General features: G+C 37.2%; 1 protein-coding gene across 7 annotated transcripts in view; it reads right to left on the minus strand.

Moving 5' to 3' along the window:
• The window catches only part of RASAL2 (RAS protein activator like 2), a 238,558-nt gene that overhangs the window by 66,023 nt on the left and 146,618 nt on the right, over positions 1-25,917 (minus strand). For all 7 annotated transcript variants that reach the window (XM_087960895.1, XM_087960894.1, XM_087960891.1 and 4 more), the window contains one exon: positions 2,946-3,037. In XM_087960895.1, the coding sequence (XP_087817021.1) occupies positions 2,946-3,037 (92 nt within the window). The remainder of the gene's footprint in view (positions 1-2,945; positions 3,038-25,917) is intronic.

The raw sequence follows: 25,917 nt of genomic DNA on the forward strand, positions 1-25,917 counted from the left end.
TGTTAGTGATCTGAAACTGACTGTTATACTGGTACGCAAGAAATGGGTATTTTAAAAGAAACAGTAACATCAGATATTTAAGAGGAAGAGAAAAACTTAATTTCATCTGATAGTCTCTTAAATGAGAATACATCCTAAGCACTTCACTGCAATGAATTATTTGAAGGGCTTCTTCCAAATTAAGAAGAAAAGAAAAGAAAGCATTCATTTCAGAATATTATGCAACTATAAATCAAAATTCCAAGCACTGGACAAAGGCCCATTAAGTTGTGCAGTTGAGTAATCTTTTTTCTGTATGGATGCCACTGTTCAGTGCCTAGAAGAATGGTGATGAAGTCTGTACTGGAATTGAATGTTCTATTCAGAAGTGAATTTTTAAAATAGCCAGGCTGTGCATATTAACAACTGGAAAAGAAAAAAAGAAAAGAAACTGAAGAACAAAGACATATTACATGTCCTGCAAGTAATGTATTTCTAGAGCCTTTTAAGACTGCTAATTTGTTTCTAAAGATAACATCACACTTAACCCGGAAACTGAGGGCAATCAATACTTGATTGTACTCCAACCTATCATTTTTTAAATTCTATTCCTTCAGGGGACTGAGCCACCTGACCTCACAGTTGATGCCATTTTACTCTTTCAGTGACTGTAAGGAACATTTGTTGGAAAGCAGCTGCATCTGAAGACATCTAGAATTCAGGTTTATTATCAGATATGCTCTTCATCGATTTCCCACTTACTCCTTCTACTAACCATAAACCCAAGCAGCGGCAAAACTTCCTATTATGTCTGAACAGAACTTGTGATCTGAAGGTTCCTTAAAAAGAGTAAGACAACAGATTTTGAATGTTGGTTTCCTGGATCTAGTCTGTCAATTGTCTGTCAATTGTCAAGCTCAAGGTCTCGGTGTGCAAAAATAGGAATTTAGGTAATGAATTTACGCCTACACGAGAGTGACTTCAAATCTTCCTTTTGTATAAGAACAGAACATTGCAAAATTATGTCTACTACAGAAATGGAGCTGATGTATTCAGACTTGCTGAAGTGTGTATGTTTAAGCAATTTCCGGTATCACCATTTTGTGGGTGGAAGGCAATTACAAAAAGTTGGAAATACTATTGTTTTCAGAGTCTGCTTTATTAACTCAGATTTAGAGTGTAACATATTGTGTGAACCTACTCATAGTCATCTTCTGAATGTGAACTGTCAATGGGTTAAATCAAAGAGAATATCTGGTCCTCTGTCAACAATGCTTGGTAATTCTTAATTCTAAAATGGCGGTGTCTTGCTTGGCTGAGGCTAGTTTGGCTCTAAAGAGTGTTGGGGTTTGGGGGATGAAAATGCCATCCAGTGATTCTTTGGGAATTGTGACAAGAAAATGGAAATGTATTACCAAACTGTTATATGACTATATTGGATTGGTGATGTTTAGCAAGAGAGGAACTATTGATAAAGCTGTTCTGGAGAGTCTGTGTTGCTTTGGACTGCTTTGGTTAAAGGTGCAAGCAGCAGAAGTATTGGTGGGTTGAGCAGAGGGTGTGAGATCAGCTACAGTCTCTGAAAGCGCTCAATGCTTCAGGCAGTGGAGGCAGCAGGGAGCAGCAGCCTTTGAAGAAGAGAAGCCTCCCTCTGGCTCTGAATGTCTTCTGAGGTGGAGACAGAGTGATTGAAAGAGGAAACAAGGCAAATGTGGAGGGCTAACAACTAGGCTAAAGGCTAATCCATATAGATTAGCATCCCTACCATCTATTTTCTTTGCTAACGTGCTCTTTAGAGTCTAAAATCATTTACATGAAGCTATGGTTAATAATGAAGCTACAGATGAGAAATTGCTGTGTCACTGTGACAGCAACTGTCATTGCAACTGACAGTTGGTTAAAGCATTCCATCCTGGATAGTATTGTTAGCTTGAGTGGATTTTCAACATTTTGGCTTATTTTAGAGTGGGCATCAAAAATACATTTTTTAATATGTTCAAGTGTGTTCACAGAAAAAAACGACAATAAATGTTATCTCGTCCTATCTTATCACAGAATTTGAACATATATATATGGGAAAATACCCGAACAAAGCTGAATAATATATACAGTATTTTGTGCTTTTAAAGTTGTAGCAACGTTTCGGCAGAATCTCATCTGCCATCATCAGGCTTCTGTATTGTGTCCGTCTGTGAGTCAGACTTTCTCAGCCGTTTCAGTTTTAAATTTGGGGCTAGCCTACTGCTGTGCCAGAATGGTTTTTTCTTCATCCTGATTGGTTGGGAGTCTTGGTCTGTGTTTATTGGTCTTGGAGTTTGCTGTGTTCTGTTTGATTGGTGTTTCTAATATCTTCTATCTGTTTTGTAGCATTTTTTTGTCTTGATTGGCTGGCAACATTTTGTTTCCTGTATTGGAGGCTTTTAGTGCGGCTTGGCTCCAAATAAATGGACAGCTATCATTTATTAGGAAGCTAGGTTTCATCTGGGTGCCTGGTTGGGGTGGGTGAAAGTCTGACTCACAGACGAACACTATACAGAAGCCTGATGATGGCAGATGAGATTCTGCCGAAACGTTGCTACAACTTTAAAAGCACAACTATAATGAAGCTGAATACCACACACACACACACACACACACACACATATATAACCTTCTTTTTTTTTCCTTCTCTCTTCAATATATGCTTTTACTATTCATATAATATAGACTAGCCAAACCTGAAAATATAAAGAAACTTTTAACCATTAAACATATTTAAAATAAAGAAGAGAGAAATAATGTTCCAGTTTTGAATTGTGAGTTGCCTAGTTGCCATCACAATGCTTTGCTTCTGCTGTCACAAGCCCAGACACTGAACTTTTAAAAAACAAACAAGCCCTATACTGTATGCTGTAGGGGTAAATGCTATGCCATGGACATATAGGGAGTTTGTCACAGAATCCCTTTCAAAGGAAATGTCTACTTACTGGTACTCGGAAAGGAGATGTATTTGACGTATCTGTGGGATTGCTTGTTCCGGAGATGCTCCGTCTTCGAGGAGATTTCTCTGGTGGAACCTCTGAGACAGGATGATGAAAAGAAATAAGGGAGAAATTAAGTTTCTCCTTAAATAGAAATTTCCTTTCCATTCCCATTCCATCTTTTAATGTAAAATTATATGTGTATTTATCAATGTAATATAAAACTACAAGAAAAGAAATTTGGGGAAATTATATTAGAGCTAAACAATTCTAAAACAACCTGGTTAGAAGTCTCTTTTATTTTATTCTATTCATTTTGCTCCTCTGTAAAATAAAGAATGCAAATTGATTACAGCAATCAAATACAGATTTATTTATCAAGAATCTCTAATCATTCGGTTGGCTATTCTTCATGAAGAAAATGTTTTCAAATACTAGGGATAGGATATCACGCAAAAGTCACTCACCCACCTTTATTATAGACACAATACAATGTCAAGAGAAGTTACACTTGTTAGTTCTTCATTCAGTAGTTCAAGAATTTAGCATCTCAATATTTCATAATAAAATAATAATTTACAATGTTATTGAACAACTGAGTAAAATATTATTTAATTAGTTCTGTAACTTCACTTTAGTTACAAGCATGTTATGTATTCCTTTTTTACTCTTCATTATTCTACATAATTTGTTTAGAAATTCATCTTTTATTTTTGATATATGCCAAGAGTGCATGGTTTTCTCCCAGAACATATCTACATTCTCCCAAACCCCTCCATTTGCTGTGGAGTGGGCTGATGCAAACATTTAAGTGTTGGTTCATCAAACTGAAACTCCTAAAGCAGGAAGTGATGGGAAGTATTCCTTGAAAGTTTTGTGGATATTGCTTCACATTTCACCAAAATACAGAATTTAAAAACATGCTGTATACAGGTAGTCCTTGACTTACAACAGTTCATTTAGTAATTGTTCAAGGTTACAATGGCACTGATAAAAGTGATACTTTTCACACTTACGACCATTGCAGCATCCCTATGGCCAGGGGTGGGATTCTACCGGTGTGGACCGGCTCCATAGAACCGGTTGTTATGATTCTGCACAGTTCAGAGAACTGGCAAATCATGCCCCTGGCTGGCTCCGCCGCTCTCCACGCTCCCCTCTTCGCCTAGTCAGTCCTTATCACACATGCACAACATCGCATGCATGCCTGACATCACTGATTGCGTTCTTCCTCGGCCAGGTATTTCTTTTCCCCCCTCCCAACGATCAGCTGTTCCTATGATCAGCTGTGCCGGGATTCCCCTCGCTGTCTTACTGCTTTGCCCAGGAGGCTACCCTGAGGCCCAGGAAGGCAAAAAATGGAGGGGGTGGTGCAGAACCGCCCACTCCATTTTTTTGCCTTCCTGTGCCACAGGGAAGCTTCCTTGGGGCAAAAAAGCCCCCCAGGAGGCTTCCCTGAGGCCCAGAAAGCCCCAAAATGGAGCATGGGGAGGGTGTGCGCCTCCTCCTGGCTCCATTTTTTCCTTCCTGAGCCCCAGGAAAGCCTTCTGGGAGCAAAAACGCCCCCTCAGGAGGCTTCCCTGAGGCCCAGAAGGCCCAAAAAATGGGGGGGTGCTGCAAAAAAGGAGAAGCCACACCCACCCAGTCACATGGCCATCCCCACCTAGCCACGCCCACAGAACTGGTTATTTAAAAATTTGAATCCCACCCCTGCCTATGGTGATGTGATCAAAATTCAGATGCTTGGCAACTGAGTCGTACTTATGATGTTTGCCGTGTCCTGGGTCATGTGATCAACTTTTGCAATCTTCTGACAAGCAAAGTCAATGAGGAAGCCAGATTTTCTTAACAAACATGTTCTTAATAACAGCAGTGATTCACTTAACAATTGTGGCAAAAAAATTAACAAATGTTTCATTTAGCAACAGAAATTTTGGGCTCAATTGTGCTTGTAAGTTGAGGAGTACCTGTATTTAGATCAAGGGCAGGAATGTTTATTTTAACCAAATTTGATTACCAAATTTTAAACAAAGGAAGCATATTTATATCTGGTGCCCTCTAAAACTTTGGTTAAAAATTAAAATCTGGTTTCAGCTATGCACTTGATAAGTGTAAGAATTTCTTTTAGCTCAAAGATTTTGAAGGTTCCTCTCAACTATCTAGTACTGAACTACGAAAAACTACTCGTACTTTGAAGGAACTTCTAATTCTTAATGACTGTGTGTTGGAGACAGAACATAGTTTGGTTTCACTGTTTCAGCTGATGCTCAATATGAACCACAAAAATAAGCAAGGCTAGATTTTCCATAAGGTCTGGGGTGGGCCATTTCCCCCTTCATGGGAAAAATGGTGACTCCGGGTTCTCACAGTTTTCATCAGAATGATGGAGGCATATTGTACTTTGCCCTTTTTGGGTAACATCTCAATATATGCAATAAAAGAACGGAGCTTGTATGACAGCCCAGTGTTGCTACACACATACACACCCTTTGCATGTGTCAATTTATCAGTTCTTCTATTTCCTACAGTCTCATCTGTGACCTCGAGCAACTTTCACAGGTAATCTCATCAGGGACCCACACATCACACATCAATTCAATTTTTGACCAGTGAGGAAATCTCATCTTGCAAAAAATGCTTGTCTTGATTCTTTCTGCTTAGGTACTCAGTATGAGCCACACCCTTGCTTTAGCCCGCCTTCCAGTCTCTGGACTCTGGCGTAACATTACTCTTCTGCCACCCTTTCCCTCCACATCACAGGTTCTACTCTGCAACTCATAACCACGGCGACAGCTGTTGGGGAAAATGCCTGGCTGCAAAGCTACAATGTCATGCTATCATCACTGAGGCTCAGCAAAGGCTCCTGGGATTGTGTTGTATTAGTGGCTTATTTCCTAATTCGCTAGCTTCTTGAAGCAAGGGTAGAAATGAAGCGCTGGAACAACAGGCACATGTGAAATCTTCTTTTACTGTTGAACTTCACAGCAAAGAATTGGTTAACAAGGCAGGCAGCGATGGAAAGGGAGGGAGGGAGAGGAAAACATCTGCTGGAAATTCAGGGATAGGCAGACCAAGTGGGATATGCCACACAGGGACATCAGTGGCAAAAGTGGCAAGGGAAGCCAAGAAAGCCCTGGCAAGACTTGAGAGGTTGAAGATATGCTGCAGTGGGATTGCAGGGAAGAGAGGAGCCGCAAGGCACTGAAAAGGCCCAGCAGAGCAATTGACAAATCAGGGACAGGCAGAGGGGTGTAAGCCATAGCTACCCAATTTATACATTCACTTGTAAAATCATTCCAGGATCCCTCCATATGTGGTTCTGGCCAAAATTGGGAACAACAAAATGTTCCAGGTTACATTACCGCTGAACCACAATCAATTAAAAATGAATGGGCAAAACTCCCAAAATACATTTATTTGTTTCAGGTTCAAAGGAAAACATGTTTTCTGTTCTATACACAGCCATACTGAAAAGCAGTAATAGCATCAGGACCAGTTAACCAAATAACTGGGTTTTAAGAAGAGCCTTAAAGGAAATGAAGGATTTTAAAACTGCAATTCTTGAATATTCCCTTAAAGTCATGATCAACAGAGTTAATTCTGTCTCTGAAAAAGGGAGCTCTAATATAAATTGTTTTGCAGACAGTTTAATAAAGTTCAGTCTTGTACTATTAATAAGATTGGAACAGATAGATGGAGTCCAAAAGTATACATTTATTTTTAAGTAAATTCAGATGTTAAACAGCATTTACCCTACCAGATACTGTCAAAAGATTTACAAATTTGACAAAAATTATATTAAAATAAGTAAAGTAGTTATATTCAACATATTACTCTTTGTTCTCAGACCAAGATCCAACCTATCAAACTGTCACTTTTATATAACCTTATTTGCCTATAGAAAATGAGATAACTTTTAAATTATTATCATTATTATATATAACTAATTTACATCAACAAACTGGTACCTTTTGTGAACAAGTTTCCCATTTTAAATTTGATTTAGCTAAACCAACAGAAATTCACTTGCTGTCCTAGTGTCAGATAAAACACCAACAGACTAACACTAACAGTTTAGAACACAGAATTGGAACACAAGACTTTGAATTTCCCTTGGAAGTATTGTAGTCCAACCCCTGCTAGATATACGGTTGTCCAGTCTCTTATTCAAAGCCTCCTGTGATGGAGCATCCACAACTTCTTCTTTTTTGAATATTTTTTTTATTTTTTATCTTTTAAAAACATCTCATTAGGTGAACAATGTGGTTCCAGGTTTTCACATTTCAATACAAACGTGACCATAATAACATACAGCTTTCATATTCATATCATATTATTACTTATTACATTTTTCTTTAAATATTCCCATGCATTACTCAACAGTATTATCTTATTTTATATAATTTCATTTCATATTATGGCTTATTTCATTTTTCTGTCTTATTTAACAATACTATCCATATCCTTATTCAATTTCTGTAACAATTATACACATTTTCTTACATCCATCACATTTGCAAAATTTTTCCACATACAATTATTCCATTCAAAGGTTTTTCCCCTTTTATTATCAATTCGAGCTTGCCATCCCTTTACTTATACATTTTCTCTATTTTACTCCCTTTAACCCATTATAAAAATTTATAACAACATAACCATAATAGTCCCTTAACTACTATTAATTAGATATGTATGTATGTATGTATGTATGTATGTATGTATGTATGTATGTATGTATGTATGGTATTCAGCTTTGTTCGGGTATTTTGCCACGTCGTTATAGTTGTGCTTTTAAAGTTGTAGCAACGTTTCGGCAGAATCTCATCTGCCATCATCAGGCTTCTGTATAGTGTTCATCTGTGAGTCAGACTTTCACTGACTCACAGACGAACACTATACAGAAGCCTGATGATGGCAGATGAGATTCTGCTGAAAAGTTGCTACAACTTTAAAAGCACAACTATAATGACGTGAAAATTCTAACAAAGCCGAACACCATACATATAAATACCCGGAAAACTTAAGAAAATATATACCGTGTTTCTCCAACAATACGGCCTCCACCAATAGGAAGACCCAGCATGTTTTCTAGGCAAAAAATCAAATTAAGCCCCTCCCCCCAAATTTAGGCCTAGTTTAAAACATGCAAAATGGGGGGAAGGGTGGGGGACTTGTCGTTAGGAGCGCCCCGCGGGCAGCAATTCCTCGCCACCAGCCTCTCCTAATGGGTGATCATGGCGAAGCGCAGAGAGCTCCCTACTCCCACCAAACACCTTTGCTGCAGACCCAAGACCTTTGGCACCTGCTGCTGTTGCTTTCCCTTCTGCCCATTCTGCCGCCACGTTTGGAGCTGCCGCCGCCATACATACATAAATACATACATACATATATACATATATATATATATATATATACACCTATGTATAGGTATAGGTATAGGTATAGGTATATGTATATGCATATGCATATGTATATGTATGTATGGTATTCAGCTTTGTTCGGGTATTTTCCCACGTCATTGTAGTTGTGCTTTTAAAGTTGTAGCAACGTTTCGGCAGAATCTCATCTGCCATCATAGTTACAACAGTTACACACTAACTTTATATTCCCATTTTAGTCTACTCAATATTTTTAAAAACTACTAATAATTTATCCATTTCAAATGTTGCTTTTACCATGTTATTAAATATTAATTAATATTCTTTTAGTATATTCTCATTTCCATATCTATTTCAAATTAGATTTATATCTAGTTTTTCAATAATTCGTTATGTAACATCAATTCTAATATTTTTTTATATCTATATTCTTAATTACCACAATATATTTCCATGCAGAATCTCTTTTGCCAATCACCTGCTGCCCATCATTTCTAGTCCTCTGAACTATATAATTTCTTCTCATTTTAGCTTGCTTTCTCTTTCCTGTCATTTTTTCATCCTTTCCCTTCAATTCCCTTCTTTTCCCTATTATTTCCCTTAAATTGTTTACTCTAGCTATTTACTTTGTCACCCTCCCTTTTCTGATCCTTCCTCTGCAATTCCCTCTTCTGTTGTTTCCTTTTCCTTTGCTAAACCTTCCAAATAGTTCCCCCTTTGTTTATCACATCAAACCTTAATTTTTTAATTTTAACTCCTTTTTTATCCTGTTTTAATGTTCGTTGCTCCACTTGTTCTTAAAAGCTGATTTTTTCTTTGTTTAACTCCTCCCCCTCTGGCTCTCTTTGTTCTTCTTTAATTTGTGTCACCATTTCAAGTTTTTGTAGCATTATACTCCATAGTTCCGAGCTTTCTTTAATCATTTCCTTCACACTTTGCAATTCCAACCTTATTTCCGTGAACATTCCACCCATCTTGTAACCTTTTTCTTTCTTAATATTTATATCCAATCCAGATGTTCAATAGTTTATTTCAAGCAGGGTCTTTTTTATATTTTATTGGAGGAGACAATGTCTATAAATCTATCTCAGGTCTATTCAATTTGTTTCTTTTCAGATTCCTTTTCAAAGCCAACAGTCAATTCCAGGGTAAAATCTTCATATATCTCTTCACCCTGATATTTTAACATTCCATTTTTGGGGTTTTTTGTTGCATTAAAATTCCTCTTATTTCATTTCGCATTCCAGTTTTAAATAGACCAAGCCCTTTACAAAAAGTCAGTAAAATTTTCCCTTACCATTAGGTGGTGCTCTTAGTTCAATTCCATGTTCTACCTGTTATATTTCGCTTTTTCCTTTTTTAACTTTTTATTAATTCCACCAATTCCAAATTATTAGCTATTATTTCTTTTTGGTACAGTCAAATCAGGAATTTAAAATGCCTATTTTAGAGCCAAAATCCAAATAGTTATCCAATTCAATTTCAAAGTTTGTTATAGTTAAACGTTTTCCTCATGATGTTTCCCAAATCCAGTTTAATTCTTTTCAAATCCAAAATCAATTTTCTTAATTATCCAATTTTCCTCTCACTCTTCAGTCGCCACTTCTACCATCTTTAATACCAATTTTTTTCTTCAGTCCCGAGGTTACCTTTTAATGTCCAAATATTTCGCCTGGTGCACACACTGTCCACAGCTTCACTTCTCCAGCACAACCTCTGTCTTCAGGGTGGCCACCGCTACAGCCCATCTTTGGAGGGAGTAAACCTAGCCAGGGAAGGGAGATGCGGCTCCCCTTGACCTGACAGGTGGTCTCCCCCTTCTTCACCACCCCTCCAAGGTGGCTCCGGCCCCATTTGGAGCCCTCCAATGGGTAGAGCGCAGGTCAAAACCATGCACAATCACGGATTCCGATCTGCCTTTGAGGAATGTGCCACTGGAAGTCACAGAGCATCCACAACTTCTGAAGGCAAATTATTCCACAGGTTGATTGCTCTCAAGGTTAGAATACTTCTCCTTGGTTCTATGTTACTTATCTCCTTGGTTAGCTTTCATCTATTATTTATTGTCTTGCTTTTTGGTGTTTGGTGGTGCTCTGAAAAATAGTTTGACCCTTCATCTTGATAAGGCGTCCCAATTGAACACTGCTATCATGTCTTCTCTAGTCCTCCTTCTCATTAGACTAGACATAGACAATTCCTGTAACCATTCTTTTTACGTTTTACATTCCAGCCCCTTAATCATCCTTGTTGCTCTTCTCTGCACACTTTCCAGAGTCTCAACAACTTTTGAGACTCTGGAAAGACTGGGATGCCTGTCCAAATACAAACTCCAAACTCTAGCTCTTCTCCTTTGGGCAGAGCAGCTGAGACCGCCCAGATCAGTTCCCAACCCTTGCATCACTACTCACAGAAGGGTAGATACTCAAGACAATTGTTTGATTTTCTCCTCCCTTCCACAGACAGGAAAGAGGAAATACATTTCAGCAATTTAATCCCTCTTCCCAAATCATCCATCGCTTTCAGGCTATTAACAGGTGCTGCAAAACTAGCACTCTTCTGTTATAGACATTTTTTCTATGCAGAGCAAGGTTTGTTTCCCTCCACCCTGCCCCAATAATTAGTGACAAATGCTGTTGCTATATGCTAAATTTGGATGCTAGCAAAATATGTGTCTTCATTCCAATTCAGATGTAATCATCTATCAGGGAGAGAGTTATCTTATATTTGCTATTTTAATTATTCGGGAAAACTGCCTGCCATTAACACAGCATGTCTGTTGTCCTGGGTTCTGTGGTCATATCTGAAGAAACCTAAGGAACATAGCTCCAATTTCACCAGGAGAAAGATAGAGGGAAATAAACAGTTATTCATTTCTATCAACCTTGAGGTAAACTCATAGGGCATGCTTTCACAATTGGACCCAAACTATTTTCTCCTCTTCCCATTGAAGCTAGATCGTGCTTTTGTATTGTTTTTACTTGTTAAAACCAATCTTCCTCTCCCTCCAAGTACATTAAATAATTACAGTGGTGAGAATCTAAAACAGAACCAATGGAGGAAGAGTTTAAAACTTTTAACTGGTCAGGAAAAGTCGGGAAGACTTTAAAACTTTAAGTGGTTCACGCCCCATGGCTAATACATGAGTTGGAATGCTCAGCACAAGTTCACAAATTCATATTCATATTTATGCCCTTGTATCCTGGGAAAAAGACATGAAGCTAACCTTAATATTTGAAAACGGGTTGTTTCTGTGCAAGACTAATAGCTTGAAAAATGTCTACTTTCTACTGACAGCTCACAAAACAGCAGAAGCTCTTTGTAATAAAATTACAAACACTTCTTCCTTTTTAGCATACATACAAGGGCTCACAGTTGAAAAACAATGTTAATATGGCATTAGTTGAGAATTTATAGAATCTGTGACTTGCAGTAGTAGTTCTGATAACAACTCTTGGAAATAGTGTATAATATATATTCCCTTGCTTATAGGGATGGGAGAGGGCAGAGGCTGAGAGAACTGAACTTGCATTCAGTTACCTATGGAGTTTGATCAGAAAGAATTGTGGAAAAATAAAAGAAAAAGGCAGAGGCAATTCTCTTAACCCTTCTAACTGCTATATTTCAGTAACTCTTCAATAACAAAACAGAAGAAGGCTGCATCACCTCCAATCCAATACTAATAAAAATTGTCTAAACAGTCATCAGCAAGCTTTCTCTGACAGCCACTATTTACATTGCGGAACCTCTGAGTTTTAACAGAATTGCTCCAATATAGCCCATTGATAAGAAAGATAACGAAGATATTAGAGTTACAAAGAAATTGGAAAAGTGCTCTCATGGCTCAATTCTCATAAGTAAAGTTTGGTTGGAATTTCAGGAATTGAAAACAAACAAATAAATAAATAACACTTATCCAACCACAGAGTACACAATTGGGTTTACAAGAAGAGATGGGCTAGTTGTATAAAGAGGGAAACAGAGGCCAGACAATGTTCAAAGAACTACCACAGTAGAACAAATAATTCTGATAAAGCAGCACTAAAGGAAGGATAGGGAGAAAAACAGAAATTGGCCTGCCAAACTCAGTATCAAAACAAAAATTAATGCAGCTGTTGATTAAAGGGAACAAATTTGGAGATACTAACAAAAGATTACTTCCTAACAATAATATTAAGTTGGTCAGTTACAGAAAGAGGCGAGAAAGACTAGCGGTTCTAGCACAAGGATTGAAGGATGCAATCGCTTAATTATTCCCAGATACCTATATATAACATTGATAGATAGATGATAGATGATAGATAGATAGATAGATATAGACATATAGATATAGATATTTAGATATATCTAAAATCAGGTCAACTTCCCTTCAGCTACCAACAATAAAGTTACCACAAGCTAATCAAATGTTTATTTTCAGCAAAGATCTGGACAGCAGAATAACAGTTCATTCATTTGCATTTTGGATAAGTACAAGTAGCAACCATTTTCCTTATCTTCTGTTTTCAAAGAGTCTGCAGTAAAGTTAAAGGCATAAGCAAAGAGATGTAAGGTAAGTTGTAGTCCAATGGAGGAAACTTACATGTGGAGAACTGTAGCAATATTACCAACACAAAATATAAGAAATACCCAAAGATAGCTATAGAAATATTGCAATCTATTATAAAGCTTTAAGGATAGTTGAACGAGGATGGAGCCCTACCTTCAACTGGGACTGTGGTAGTGAAGAAAGCACTCAGAAGGCCTGTGCAAAGCATCCTGAAGAGGTGCTTTACAAGGGGTTGATTGCAGTAACAAAGAGCCTCTGCTTACTCCTCAAAAGGTTAAAAGGGGCTGCATGATTTGCAGTCACCACTTGGTGTCTTTGACAGAGTCCTTCGTTTTCTGCTCATCTATCTGCATGCACAGAGGGACACTTCTGCTGGGACCACCAGCATATTCACTTGCATGCAGAAACAGATGGTAAAGGCTTTGGAAGTAGCCAATAGTGATGCTCAAAAAGAGAATGGGTTTTACGGTAGTCTTTCACCTGATCAGTAGAAAGCATCTCTCTTTAATGTTTGGCCTAGCCCTGGTTTTTAACCCTTTTCCTTTGATGCCATTTTCTTCATAAGGAACATTGCTCCTAACCCTGTTGTTTGATGTAGAAGACATAGTTGTGGACTTCTCCTGAACGAATGCCCTTCTGAATGCTTTTAAAATGGAGAATGGGATCACAGATATCCAATTGTTATAGTCAGAGTATCGTTTTTTCAACTGTCATCGGTTAAACCTGTTTCATATCCTGCCTGGCTATTTGGTGGTATAATGACAGCTTTAAATGAAGCAATGTTTTGAATAATGGGTAATGTAGATATATAATGGGTAATGTAGACTCACATAGGTGACATTAAAAAAATAGTTTATCTTTTTAATACCTGAGCAAGAATATATTCTATGACAGCTCAGGAAAGAATATACCAGATGTTGTTTTAGGATTTCCTTCATTGTTTTCTGCAGAACATTAGTGGGTCTTTTTTGTAGTGAGAAATTCAAGCCTATTTTTAAAATAATCCAGAGAATAACAATAATAAAAGAAACAATAGTTTCAAACTTTCTGCAACTACAGACTGTAAAATTCAGAAAAGTGGAAAATATCCAAGTAAACAAACCTAGCCCTAACCCTCTCTCTCTTCTTTTACATGGTTAAAAAGTGGGAGGTTTGGTATGGGGCATACTTTCCATCTGCTCCATCTTAAAAGCCCTCTTTAACTCAATTTTTTTATTTATCATAGAATCATAGGGCTGGAAGGAACCTTGGAGGTCTTTTAGTCAAACCCTCTTGTCCAATGCCGGAATTCATACATCAACCTGGACAAATGATTGTCCAATCTGTTATTGAAAACCTCCAGTGGCTTCCGGCGGTGATGCCTTGGTGAAAGGGTGAAGGCAGAGCGGTCTCCGTCTCTGGATCCCGTTTTTTTCACTTTTGGGGACCTTTTGGGGCGTGAGGAGCCTGGAGAGCCAAGCGGAGAAGAGGGGAAGCCCGGAAGACAGTGAGGTGAAATGCGATCGCCAGCTGGCAAGAAGGGAAACCCCTGAAAACCCGAAGTGAAAGTGTCTGTCATTTTATTATGGCAGACCCGAGGCCATGGCTGAACCGTGAATGAGGAGGAAGTGAGAAGATTATCAACAGAAAGTGTCATTGAAGTTAAAATCCCAAAGTTGCAACTGTGATGATTTGCCAAAAGTAAGTTTGAACTTGTTTCCGAGGAAAAAGAGCTCCGGTGGGGGGGCGGGAACCCCATAGTACAGGCGGCGAGACAGTAAGAAAGAGCTGTGATTTTTACAAATGGAAAGAGACTGAAGGAGAGGGGGTATAAGTTGGAAGTGAATAGTTCTAGGAAGCTGAAAGGTGGAGATTGAAATAAGTCGAGAACTGGTGGGGAGAAGAAAAAAATCCAGGGAAGCCAGAGGAGGAGGTGGTGAAAAGAAGGTGATAAGGGAGAGACGATTGACTTCTCTCTGCTTCTTGGATGGAGAGCGATTACGAGACCAACGTAGCATGTGGAGAAGGAGAAAGTGAAATCCAATCTGGACGTGAGAGCGAAACGAAGGAAAGAAAAGAAAGTCTTGGAAGGAAGGAGGAGGTGAAGTGGAAGTGGAGAGACATTGAAAGGATCAGAAGGAAAGTCAGGACGACGGAGGTGAGAAAGGCGAGACACGGAGAAAGACTGAGCAGTTTTCAAGCGGAAAGAGACAGCAGGACATTAATGGGAGCGGAGAAGAAGAAAATTTGGCAGAGAGTGGGCTGAAAGAGATGACAAAAGAGGATTGGAAAGAAACGGAGAAGATACGAGTGGAGTCATAAAGAGAGAGACTTGGAGGGAATAGTAGAAAGACAAAGCGGAAGAGAGGAGAGTAGAAAACGGTTTGGATTGAGACAGTGAGATTGGAGAGAAAAGAAAAGGAAATCTTTGAGTGAGGTGTATGAACTGTAAACTTTAAAGATAACAAAATAGGCTGGTATTGAAATATAAGTTTGATTTATATGATTAACATGATCTGTATGACCTGTATGATTTGAATGTATTTGTCTATTAGAGCACTGTCTTAACGAGATTGTGGGTATAAGGAATCAAAAAGGAGGCTTTCTCCTTCTTTAATTTGAAATAACTTGATGGTATAGTTATCTTGACTAAATAGGATTATTGGGTTAAGGAATGTAGTGATAAATAATCTTAGAGTAGGATGTTAAGAGTTTAAGAAGAATATATATTGTTGTGAGTATAGAGAATCTAAACCTTGACCCCTCTTTTATTGTACAAAGGAGAAACTACAATACATTGTGTATAGAAAGAAATAGAAAAGCAGTGTTTGAGCAACATATATAGAGATACATGCAGATATAGATCTTTCAATTGATAAATACCTGACTACTGGATTACCGCTCTAAGTTAAAAGTGAATTAAGAAATTAAAAAGGGGGCCTTTTTGTCTTTCCTTCTCTATTGGGGTGATATTTGAGGTTATAATTACTTTGGTTAAATATTGTATATTGAACTAAGATAGTGATAAATAAGTTTTGATTACAATATTAAGAGATTAAGGGGAGAGTATATCTAGGTGATTATATATAAATGGAAATTTGATTCCCCTTTTATTATAAATAAAAGGAAAAAAAGAATAAATTTAATACTTTGTGCATAAGAAAAGGCAGGAGGGCTTTGTCTGAGTAGGATATTGTTAGATATATAGTGATATTGATCTTGAGATAAAGGGAAAACAAGTGGTGCTAATTCTATATAATTATAATAAAGAGATTTGAAAAGAAGAAGAAATAAATTGAAAGTAAGAGATTAATTTAAAATATATTGTAAAGGAGATAATAAAATAGGTAGAAACAAATAGAGCTTGAAAATAAGACAAGGGCCATGACATCAGTCTGGAGAATGGCAAAGAAGACAACATCTAGTCCAACATTGACAATTACATCACCTGCCGGTCAAAAGGCAATTGAAGGAATGTCAGGAGCAGAAAAACAAACTGTAGTCAATATGCAAACAATACAGGCTTCGTTAATGACCATTCAAGAAACCATGCTTAAAATGCAAGAACAACAGATAAAAATGCAAGAGAATATTTCACAAAATCATATGGAATTGAAAGGCAATATTAATAAATTAGAAGACAAAGTTGATACCATACAGCAAACAATGCAAAAGAACGAGCAGAAACTAGAAGAGGTGGAACTTAGAACAGTACAAAATGAAAAGAAACTGGAACTAATGGCAATAGGATGATGACAATAAATACAAGATTAGAAGAACAGATTATCCACCTAGAGATGGACCGCGCTGCCTATTACTTGAAGTTTCAAAATATCATTGAAAGTAGAGATGAAGATCTGAATGTGCTTATGGCAGAATTACTTGCGCCAGCTTTACAAAGGGAGACCTGAGAGATCCTGCTAGAAATCGACGAGGCCCATAGAGTTCAAACGAGTTACACTCGATGTAACAGGCTACCCAGGGAAGTCCACATGCGATTTGCCAGGAAACAAGTACGTGACATAATATACAAGATAACGTGAGACGAACCTTTGGTTTATAAAGATAAAGAAGTGCAAACCCTGAAGCAGGTTCCCAAGAAGGTGCGTGAACAGAGAAAAGACTATAAGTTTTTGGCAACACAACTTATCCAGAAGAATATAATGTTTCGATGGTTAATTCCAGAAGGCTTGTTGGTAACATGGCAGGAAAAGAGGATCAGGATAGATAACTTAGACAGGCGCAAGATTTCTATGAGCAGATTGGAGGAACAGAAGAAGAAAGCAGTGGTAGAGAGCAGCTAGAGACAGAAAGCCAAGAAGAACAACATCAGCAAGATATAGGAGGCCTAGAACAAGAAAGAGAGAACAAGGAGGAGACGGAAGGAAGAAGATTAAGAACATGCCCGCAAAGAGAGACTAGAATTAACAGAAGACAGATAATATCCCACAAGTAGAAAGACGGAAACAGAAACAAAGCTATTATCATTAAACATAAATGGTCTAAACTCACCCACTAAAAGGAAACAGATACTATCTAGATTAGCCAAACAGAAATTAGAAATAGTATGCCTGCAAGAAGTTCATATTAAAAAAACAATTCTGGAAATGTCTAGAATATCCTAAATTAGGAAGGTTATTTGTAGCCCTGGCAGATCAAAAACAGAAAGGGATAGCAGTATATGTTAAAAAAGAAATTAAGGCAATAGAAAAATATGTAGACCCACAAGGGAGAATTCTGATACTTGAACTAGAATTAGGGTACAAGCCAATGTTATTAATTACAGTTTATGCGCCGAATGACAACCAAAGTCAATTCTATAAGAATTTACATGAGAGAATCACTGAGATGGGACAAGATAATGTATGCATTGTGGGAGATCTTAATGCGGTAGTAGATATAAGGAAGGATTATTTTAGTAATGCAAAGAACAAAAAGAAAAGGAAAATTTTGCCCAGATCCTTTTTCAATATGACACAGGAACTAAATTTGATAGATCAATGGAGGAGAATAAATTTGTGGGGGGAAAAATTCACGTTCTACTCTAACCCACACAAATTGTGGTCTAGATTAGACATGGCGTGGATGAACGCAGAACTAGGAAACTAACTAGATTCGATAGAGATTATGACAAATGTATGGGCTGATCATAACCCATTAAAAATAACTTGGAAAGGAAGGAAAAGGAAGAGTAGAATACTTAATCCCCAAATTTTAAAGAAGAAAGATTTTGTAGAGAAAATTAAGAAAGAAATGGAACTTTTTTTTAAGGAAAATAGAGCGGAGCAAACATCATTACGGAATTTATGGGATACAGCAAAGGCAGTCTTGAGGGGGTTGGTAACAGCATATACAGCGAAAAGGAATAAGGAAAGATGGCAAAATAAGAATAAATTACAGGAGGAGATTAAAGACCTGGAAAGTAGATTACAAAAAAAAAACATAAAATGAAAAATTGAGGAGAGAGATGATTCTTACTAGGCATAAATTGAACATTATAAATCAGGAAGAGAGAGTTAAAGAGGTGAAAAGGGCAAAACAGAATTTTTTCGAACATGCAAATAAACCAGGGAGGTGGTTAGCCCATAAATTAAGATTAGAAAGAGAAAGAAGGTTGATACAAGAATTGGAGGATGATGATGGAAAATTAGAATATCGAATGACTGAGAAAAAGTAAATAGTACATATTGAACAACTATATAGGGAGGATGGAATAAACCCCGAGAATATAGAACAATATTTGAAAAGGAAAGGTATCCCAGAAATTAGAGCGGAACAGAAAGAGATATTAAATAAAGAAATAACAGTGATGGAATTGAAAAGGGTGGTTGAAAGGCAGAAAGATAATAAGATGCCAGGGCTGGATGGTCTTCCAGCGGAATTGTTCAAATGTATTTATGAATGTCTTGAACCAGTGATGTCAAATGTGTACAATGAGGTATCAGACTTTGCTAAATTATCCAATTCATGGAGAGAAGCGAATATCTCACTAATTCCTAAAGAAGATTTAGATCACAAACAGATTAAAAATTATAGACCATTCTCACTCCTGAACGCAGACTATAAAATATTTGCAACAATAATGTCAGAAAGACTAAAAATTATATTAAATGAACTTATTCATATTGACCAGAATGGTTTTCTACCTTCTAGACAGATAAGGAACAATATAAGGATAGTATTAAACGTATTAGAATACTATGAGGCCCACCCGGGAAAGCAGGGAGCGTTTTCTTGGATGCTCAGAAGGCCTTCAACAATCTCAGCTGGAAGTTCTTGATCCAACATTTCGAAAATATGGGATTTGGATCTAAATTCAAGAAAATGATTGGCACAATTTATTCAAACCAAAAAGCTAGGGTAATTATAAATGGGGAGATTACTGAAAACTTTAAGATTATGAAAGGTGTTAGGTAGGGATGTTCAATGTCACCTCTGCTTTTTATCTTGACCATCAAAGTGCTTTAAATCAGATTAGACAAAGAAAGGAGATAATTGGACTGAAGAGCAAAAAAGAAGAATATAAAGTACAGGCGTTTGCGGACGACTTAGTGTTTTTTGTGGAAGATCCAATGGAGTCAGGGACCTATCTAATCCAAGAATTAGAAGAATATGGAGCGGTAGCAGGACTAAAAATTAATAAAGATAAAACAAAAGTAATAACCAAAAACTTGATAGAAAGTAAAAAAAAAAACAATTGGAAAGGAAATTGGGACTACAAAATGTCAAAAAACTTAAATATTTAGGAATTTGGTTAACAGGAAGATGCTCTTCCATAAAAGAGGATAATTATATGAAATTACTTTCACAGATAAAGAAAGATCTGGCCAATTGGGGAAAATTACAACTATCACTATTAGGCCGAATAGTGACCATAAAAATGAACATACTATCGAAACTATTATACTATTTTCAAAGAATACCTATAAAATTGGATAAGAATTTTTTTCAGGAATTAGATAGGACGGTAATGAAATTTATATGGATGGGGGAAAAAGCACGAATAAAATTGAAAACGTTACAAGATAGTAGAACCAGAGGCGGCCTTGGACTCCCAAAATGGGAAACATATTATCAAGCAGCAATTTTACTATGGGTTAAGGAGTGGATAAACTTAAAAAATAAAAGAATTTTGGCGATAGAAGGTCATGACCTCCAAGTTGGGTGGCATGCCTTTCTATGGGATAAAAAGAATAAGATCCACTCCTATTTCCATAGACATTTGATAAGAGACTCACTTTTACAAACATGGGAGAAAATTTAAAAAAAAGCATTATTTGAAAAGACCAAACTGGATCTCACCTATGGAAGCTATATTATATCCAAATACAAGGGACACTAAAAAAATGATTAGATATAAAGAATTGGTAAATGAACAGGGGGAATTAAAAACACTGGATAAACTAAAAGCACAAGGGATAATATTAGACTGGTGGGTATATTTGCAAATTCAAACTAAATTTAAGAAAGATGTAAAGGAGCTAGGGATAGATAAAGACTTACAAAGATTGGACCAAATCTTGACAGGCAAGGATATAAAATTTATAACACAAACATATAATTATTTACTGGAGGTAGAACTAGAGGAGGAAATTGTTAAGGGACCAATGATTTCCTGGGCAAGAAATGTGGGTCATAATATAAATTTGGATGAGTGGGAAAAGACTTGGAACGAGAACTGGAAGCTGACTTTGTCGACGGCATTCAAAGAAAATCAATATAAAATGTTTTGTAGATGGCACTTAGTGCCGGCACGACTGGCGAAAATGTATCCAACCTTGAAAATCAGAATGCTGGAAGTGCAAACAAAAGAAAGGAATGTTTTTCCATATGTGGTGGCAATGTATAGAGGTAAAAAAATACTGGAAGAAAATACAGAGATGGCTTTTTGAGATTACAAAATATAAATTGAATTTGGAACCCGAAACGTTTTTATTAGGTATGATCAAAGGGAATTTGAGTAAAGATAAAAGATACCTTATTGTACACATCTTAACTGCAGCAAGAATCACGTTAGCACAAAATTGGAAGAGTGATAAAATACCACAAGATGAAGTTTTGATTCAAAAAATAATGGACTGTGCTGAACTAGATAAATTCACTATGGAACTGAAAGGCAAAGAGGATCGAGAATACTATGCGACATGGGAGAGGTGGTACGAATGGGTGAAGGATAAGGATAAAAATAATGTATAGTCACAAAATAAGAAACATGTATATACAATGACACAATAACTGTTAATGGAAATGGGATTTTTGTATTTTTTGTTTTTAAAGAATAAAAATTATAAAAAAGAAAAGAAAAGAAAACCTCCAGTGATAGAGCACAAACAGCTGCAAAGGCAACCCGTTTTATTGATTAATTGCTCTCATTTTCAGGAATTTTTTCCTGTGTTCCAGGCTGGATCTCCCTCTGGTGAGCTTCCACTCATTGCTTCTTGTCCTTCCCTCAGATGCTATAGACCCCCTCTTCTCTGTGTCAGTCCTTCCATGTATCAGAGGACGGCTATCATGTCACCCTTAACCCTTCTCTTCATTAGGCTAAACATTCCTAGTTCCCTTAATTGTTCATCATACAATTTAACCTCCAGACCTCTTATCATCTTTGTTCTTCTCTGCACTCTTTCTAGGGCTTCAGCATTTTTTTTTTGTATTGCAGTGTTGCTTGGGTAGTCTCAAGAGAACGCTGTTCTACTTAGGATAGCAATGTGACCTATATGTGTTGGTATCTGGACTGAAGACCTCTTGCTATTGTTAATTTTTTTGAATTTTCTGCATGTATAATTATTGATACATGTCAATGAATACACTTGTACCCATTGACCCGATTTCCCGAACCAAGTAAGAATTCAGCATGGTAAACAACTTAAACATTAAAAAGCAGCCAATTTGGATAAACAAGAAACAGTATAAACAACAATTGGAAATGTCCTGTTTATTGTGTCTTGTCTGCTTAACTCCATATAGAAATTACCTTCTTAAAAAAACAGTGGTGTGATGTCACGGAGTTTAACACTTAATTGGCTGTGGATTGGGGGAGGCTGGGCTGATGTGATGAGCAAACTCTGCCAGTTCTTGGCAAATGCCAGTCAGTGTTGATTTGATAGATTTACATCCTGTCTTCACCTCGGGAGCTCCAAGTGATATAAACAATGCACCCTCTTCTTATTTTTCTCATTACAAACAATCCTATGAGGTGAGTTGGGCTGAGAGAGAGGGACTGCCTAAGGTCACTTAGTGAGCTTCGATTGATTTGAATCTAAATCTCTCTGCTGCCAGGCCAACACCTGAACTACATAACTTTGGCAAGTAGAATCTGGCCTGCCAACTGACAAGAACATAGAGAAACTATGCATCACAATGGATTATCAAGGCTTTACACAGGACCATGTAGCTTAGAATAATAGAGACGGGAAAGGGCCTAGTGATGGGAAGTCACACTTAATTACAATTGCGAGTAAATAGGGAAGTCACACTTAATTACAACTGAGGTTAAATAACTGAAAATAGCTAAGCAATAGAAATCCACTCTCAACAATGGAAGCTCACCAGATGATTCAGGGCCAATCATGTTCTCCTAAACCAATTGACTTAAGAGAGTTCCTATTATGGGGAAAACAGAGAAGGGGGCACCATATAGGCAATCTTGAACTTCTGAACGAAAGGCAGGATATAAGTTTAAGGAAGAAAGAAATTACTCTCAGAAGCTGTAGCATTTGGGTTCCTTGTTGCAGCTTGGAAGTTAAGTAGTATGAGTTCTTGTATTGAGTTCTTGTATTGGAGGAATGGCGATATCAGGGCTATGGAATCAACCAGAAAATTGATTATTTTTTTTCCAGAAGACAAGGGCAAATCACTTTTGTACTATTACCAAAAACCTGTTCAACAACAAAATTGAGTTTGGTAGTTCCCCAATAATGTATCATAGCTCTATCCTAAGATGTGGTTTTCCAACCTGGCTTAATTATTTTAAATTGTATTACTGTAATGCAAACATACCCACAGGCTATGTTAAAAATCTATTCTAGAGGACATCCTACAAATATTCAACCAGAAATAACTTGACTCATATGTACTGTATATAATTGGCAAAGAGAATAGAAAGCTAATTTTTCAAACAAAGTTTACAGTGAAATAAATGTCCAATTGACAGAAGGCAATATAGACATACAAGCCTTGATTTTTCTGGACAGCCATATAGTGAGCTTTAGATGCAATGAACCAAATTTTAGTTTGGACTTCACATAAGTAGTTAATTTAACAAGTATGTATTAACTTGATTTGCATAATTACAGCAATCTCATAGACAGACATAAATGTAAAAAATAAGTTATATACCATTATTAACATAAAGTAAATTAATTCAAATGACATAAACTGATGCAAAATTTTGGTTTAATGGACTTTTAGTTTTAATAAACCTTGACAATAAATGGTCATGTATTGTAACCACTGTAACAACCTGTGCAGTAAAGTAAACACATCTTCCCAAATCAACTGTCATTCTCCAGCAAATGAAGAGAGAGGGTTTCTGGGGTCATACTCAGATTTAATTCCTGGCATTAAGATCTTTAGGTGAAATGGATGGGGAGGATTTTTAGGAGACAAGGGAAGAGAAAAGCAGACACTTGCAAACTCATTAGAATAGATCAGACATGATACAAAGCTTCATGTGTTGTGAAGCTGGTGCAGGAGTTATCATGTGAGAGCACGACACTCCATCCTCGAGAATGGTGGGGGGAAGGGGTCTCTACAATCCAAACGCCACACACTGGGGCTACAGGTATCTATATTCATAAACAGCATTTGCCTTGGAATGAGTACTGCATGCTGTTCGACAATCCCATAGAATTTGTAGTTCAGATTTTTTTCTAACTTTCCTCTGAACTGAGTTCACATACATATGGATTTTTGAAAGAGACATGTTTGGCAGTAGAATATTTGTTTGTGAAGCTCAATACTATTTCCTTGATCAGCAGAAGTTTTATCCATCTCTGCATGGAAATATCCTTTTCATTAGTAATGGTAGGGATTCAGTGCCAACCCAGGATCATTTTGCCTCTTGAGCCAATCATTTTTGGCCTCATCTATCTTGTTACACTACTGTAGGAATAAAGGAAGAAAATCACTCTTTTTTTAAAAAAAATGGACTAAGTTGTATGTATTACAAGGGGGGCGGGAGATAAATTCTGTTAAAAAATGAGTTTCCAGCATGTGGAATTATAGAAATGGATCCTATAATTACTAAAATTGAATATCTCATATAGTACCTACTCTAATCTAACAGTGGGTAAATATGTTCTAGAACTGAGTAAGCAAATGGGGAATTCTGAGACTTGAATGGTTCTTCGTAATGTGTTACCTTGTAAAAAGATTTAATTTTTCTGAAGTTTGAAAAAAATGGCAACTTTTGCAAGATATGATTTTCTGCATATCTGAAGAAATGAATCAGATGTTTTCTGATTTTGTGACAATCAGTTTAGAATCTTGGGAGTTCTATCTGCTATAACACTTATAATCCTTAAGACATGTTAAATACACTTTAAGAGTGTATTTAACATGAAGAACATTGTGTGCACATTTGCAGGTTTCTCATGTAGAAGAGAATTCAAACTTGACCACAGACTACTCTTTAAGCAAGAATTCTAGTAAACATTTTTATAAGGCTTCACAACCCTCTGATCCAATATGGTTATTCTTATATTTTCTAAAATAAAATTTAATATGACTAATTCTCTGTTTTTAATTTTTACCCAATTTTATCAAAATGATCATACACCATCATTGGCTACTTTTTAAAAACGCAAGTGCTATGTAAGTAATATAAGTAATTAGTGATAAACTAAAATGTCTTTAATGGGGCCTTTAAAGTTTTCACATTATTATCATTTATTACAAATTAACATAGCACCACCTGCTACTCGATACATAAATCTTTAGGTAAAATGGGACACAAGCCGGAAATAAGTTTCTTCAGATGAGTGAATTGAAATTAGACAGATTCTCTCAGGCTAACAGGAACAGATGTGGGGGTGGTGGGGTGGAGACTAGGCAGAAGAATGGTATGAAGTTCAAACTATCTGTGTCAACTAGCTTGCCACTGAAGGTTATGAACTCATATTTAAAGAACATTGAATGTTAAGCCAAAGAGAAAATTGCATAAATAGTCCCAAAACTATTCTCAGTCATAAAATCAAAATGAAAATTCCGTTATTTTTTCCCCCGAAGGTTTGAAACAAGTACTCCGAGCCTACCGTACCAAGAAATGACAGGAGGCTTCGCTCATCTTCTGTGCTGCTATCCAGCCACTCGGCCGCATCCCCAGGAGAAAGGAGACTCATTCTCCAGCTAGAAAACTTTTCCATACAGTAGATAATGGCAGCATAAATCTGGGAAGGGAAAGCGGGGAAATGCGGAGGGTCTTGGGAGGCCAGTACTTTGGCTTCTTGGCTGAACCAAATAAAATGGAATGTAAAAAAAAAAGAAAGAAAGTGTGGCCTGACTCCGGTCTCCCTGGCTGACGGACTTATCTGATTAAAAGACAGAGGCGGGAGAGATTTGATGTCAGCTCCTCAGCTCAAGCAGGAAGAGTAAAAAGAAGATGACAGGCTGGTGGCCTCCAGTTTAAAAATGACAAAACAGCTTTTAAAAATGCGGAGGCATGGAAAGACAAAGAGAAATGACCAAGCTACAGCAAACATTAGCAAAGCCATGCAGTTAATAAAGTGTAATATATGACGGCCCTCCTTTTAGGGGGGGAAAAATGATACAAAATTCTTGTAGCTTTGTTTTTCAGTTTTCCGAAGGAAGACCATTTAGAATCCTGCCAACAACAGAGAGGTTTGCATCGCCACCAGACCTTCCCTGCTCCAGCTACAATTACAGTAGCGTCTGACTCGCTTACAACACATTTGCTCATGCAATGGCAGGTTGATCAATCTGTGAATAGGAAGAGTCCCTCCCTCCTTCCCCTCCCTCCGCATGACAGCTGCATTGATCGACAATAATGGAATCTGTTTCTGACTGCCAACAACAGCATTAAGGATATTAGAACAGCTCCTCTTCATCAGAATGA

The sequence above is a fragment of the Notechis scutatus genome, chromosome 3 (genome assembly GCF_049901735.1).
Source record: "Notechis scutatus isolate UNSWTSFEM ecotype Mainland chromosome 3, rNotScu1.2, whole genome shotgun sequence".
NCBI lineage: Eukaryota > Metazoa > Chordata > Lepidosauria > Squamata > Elapidae > Notechis > Notechis scutatus.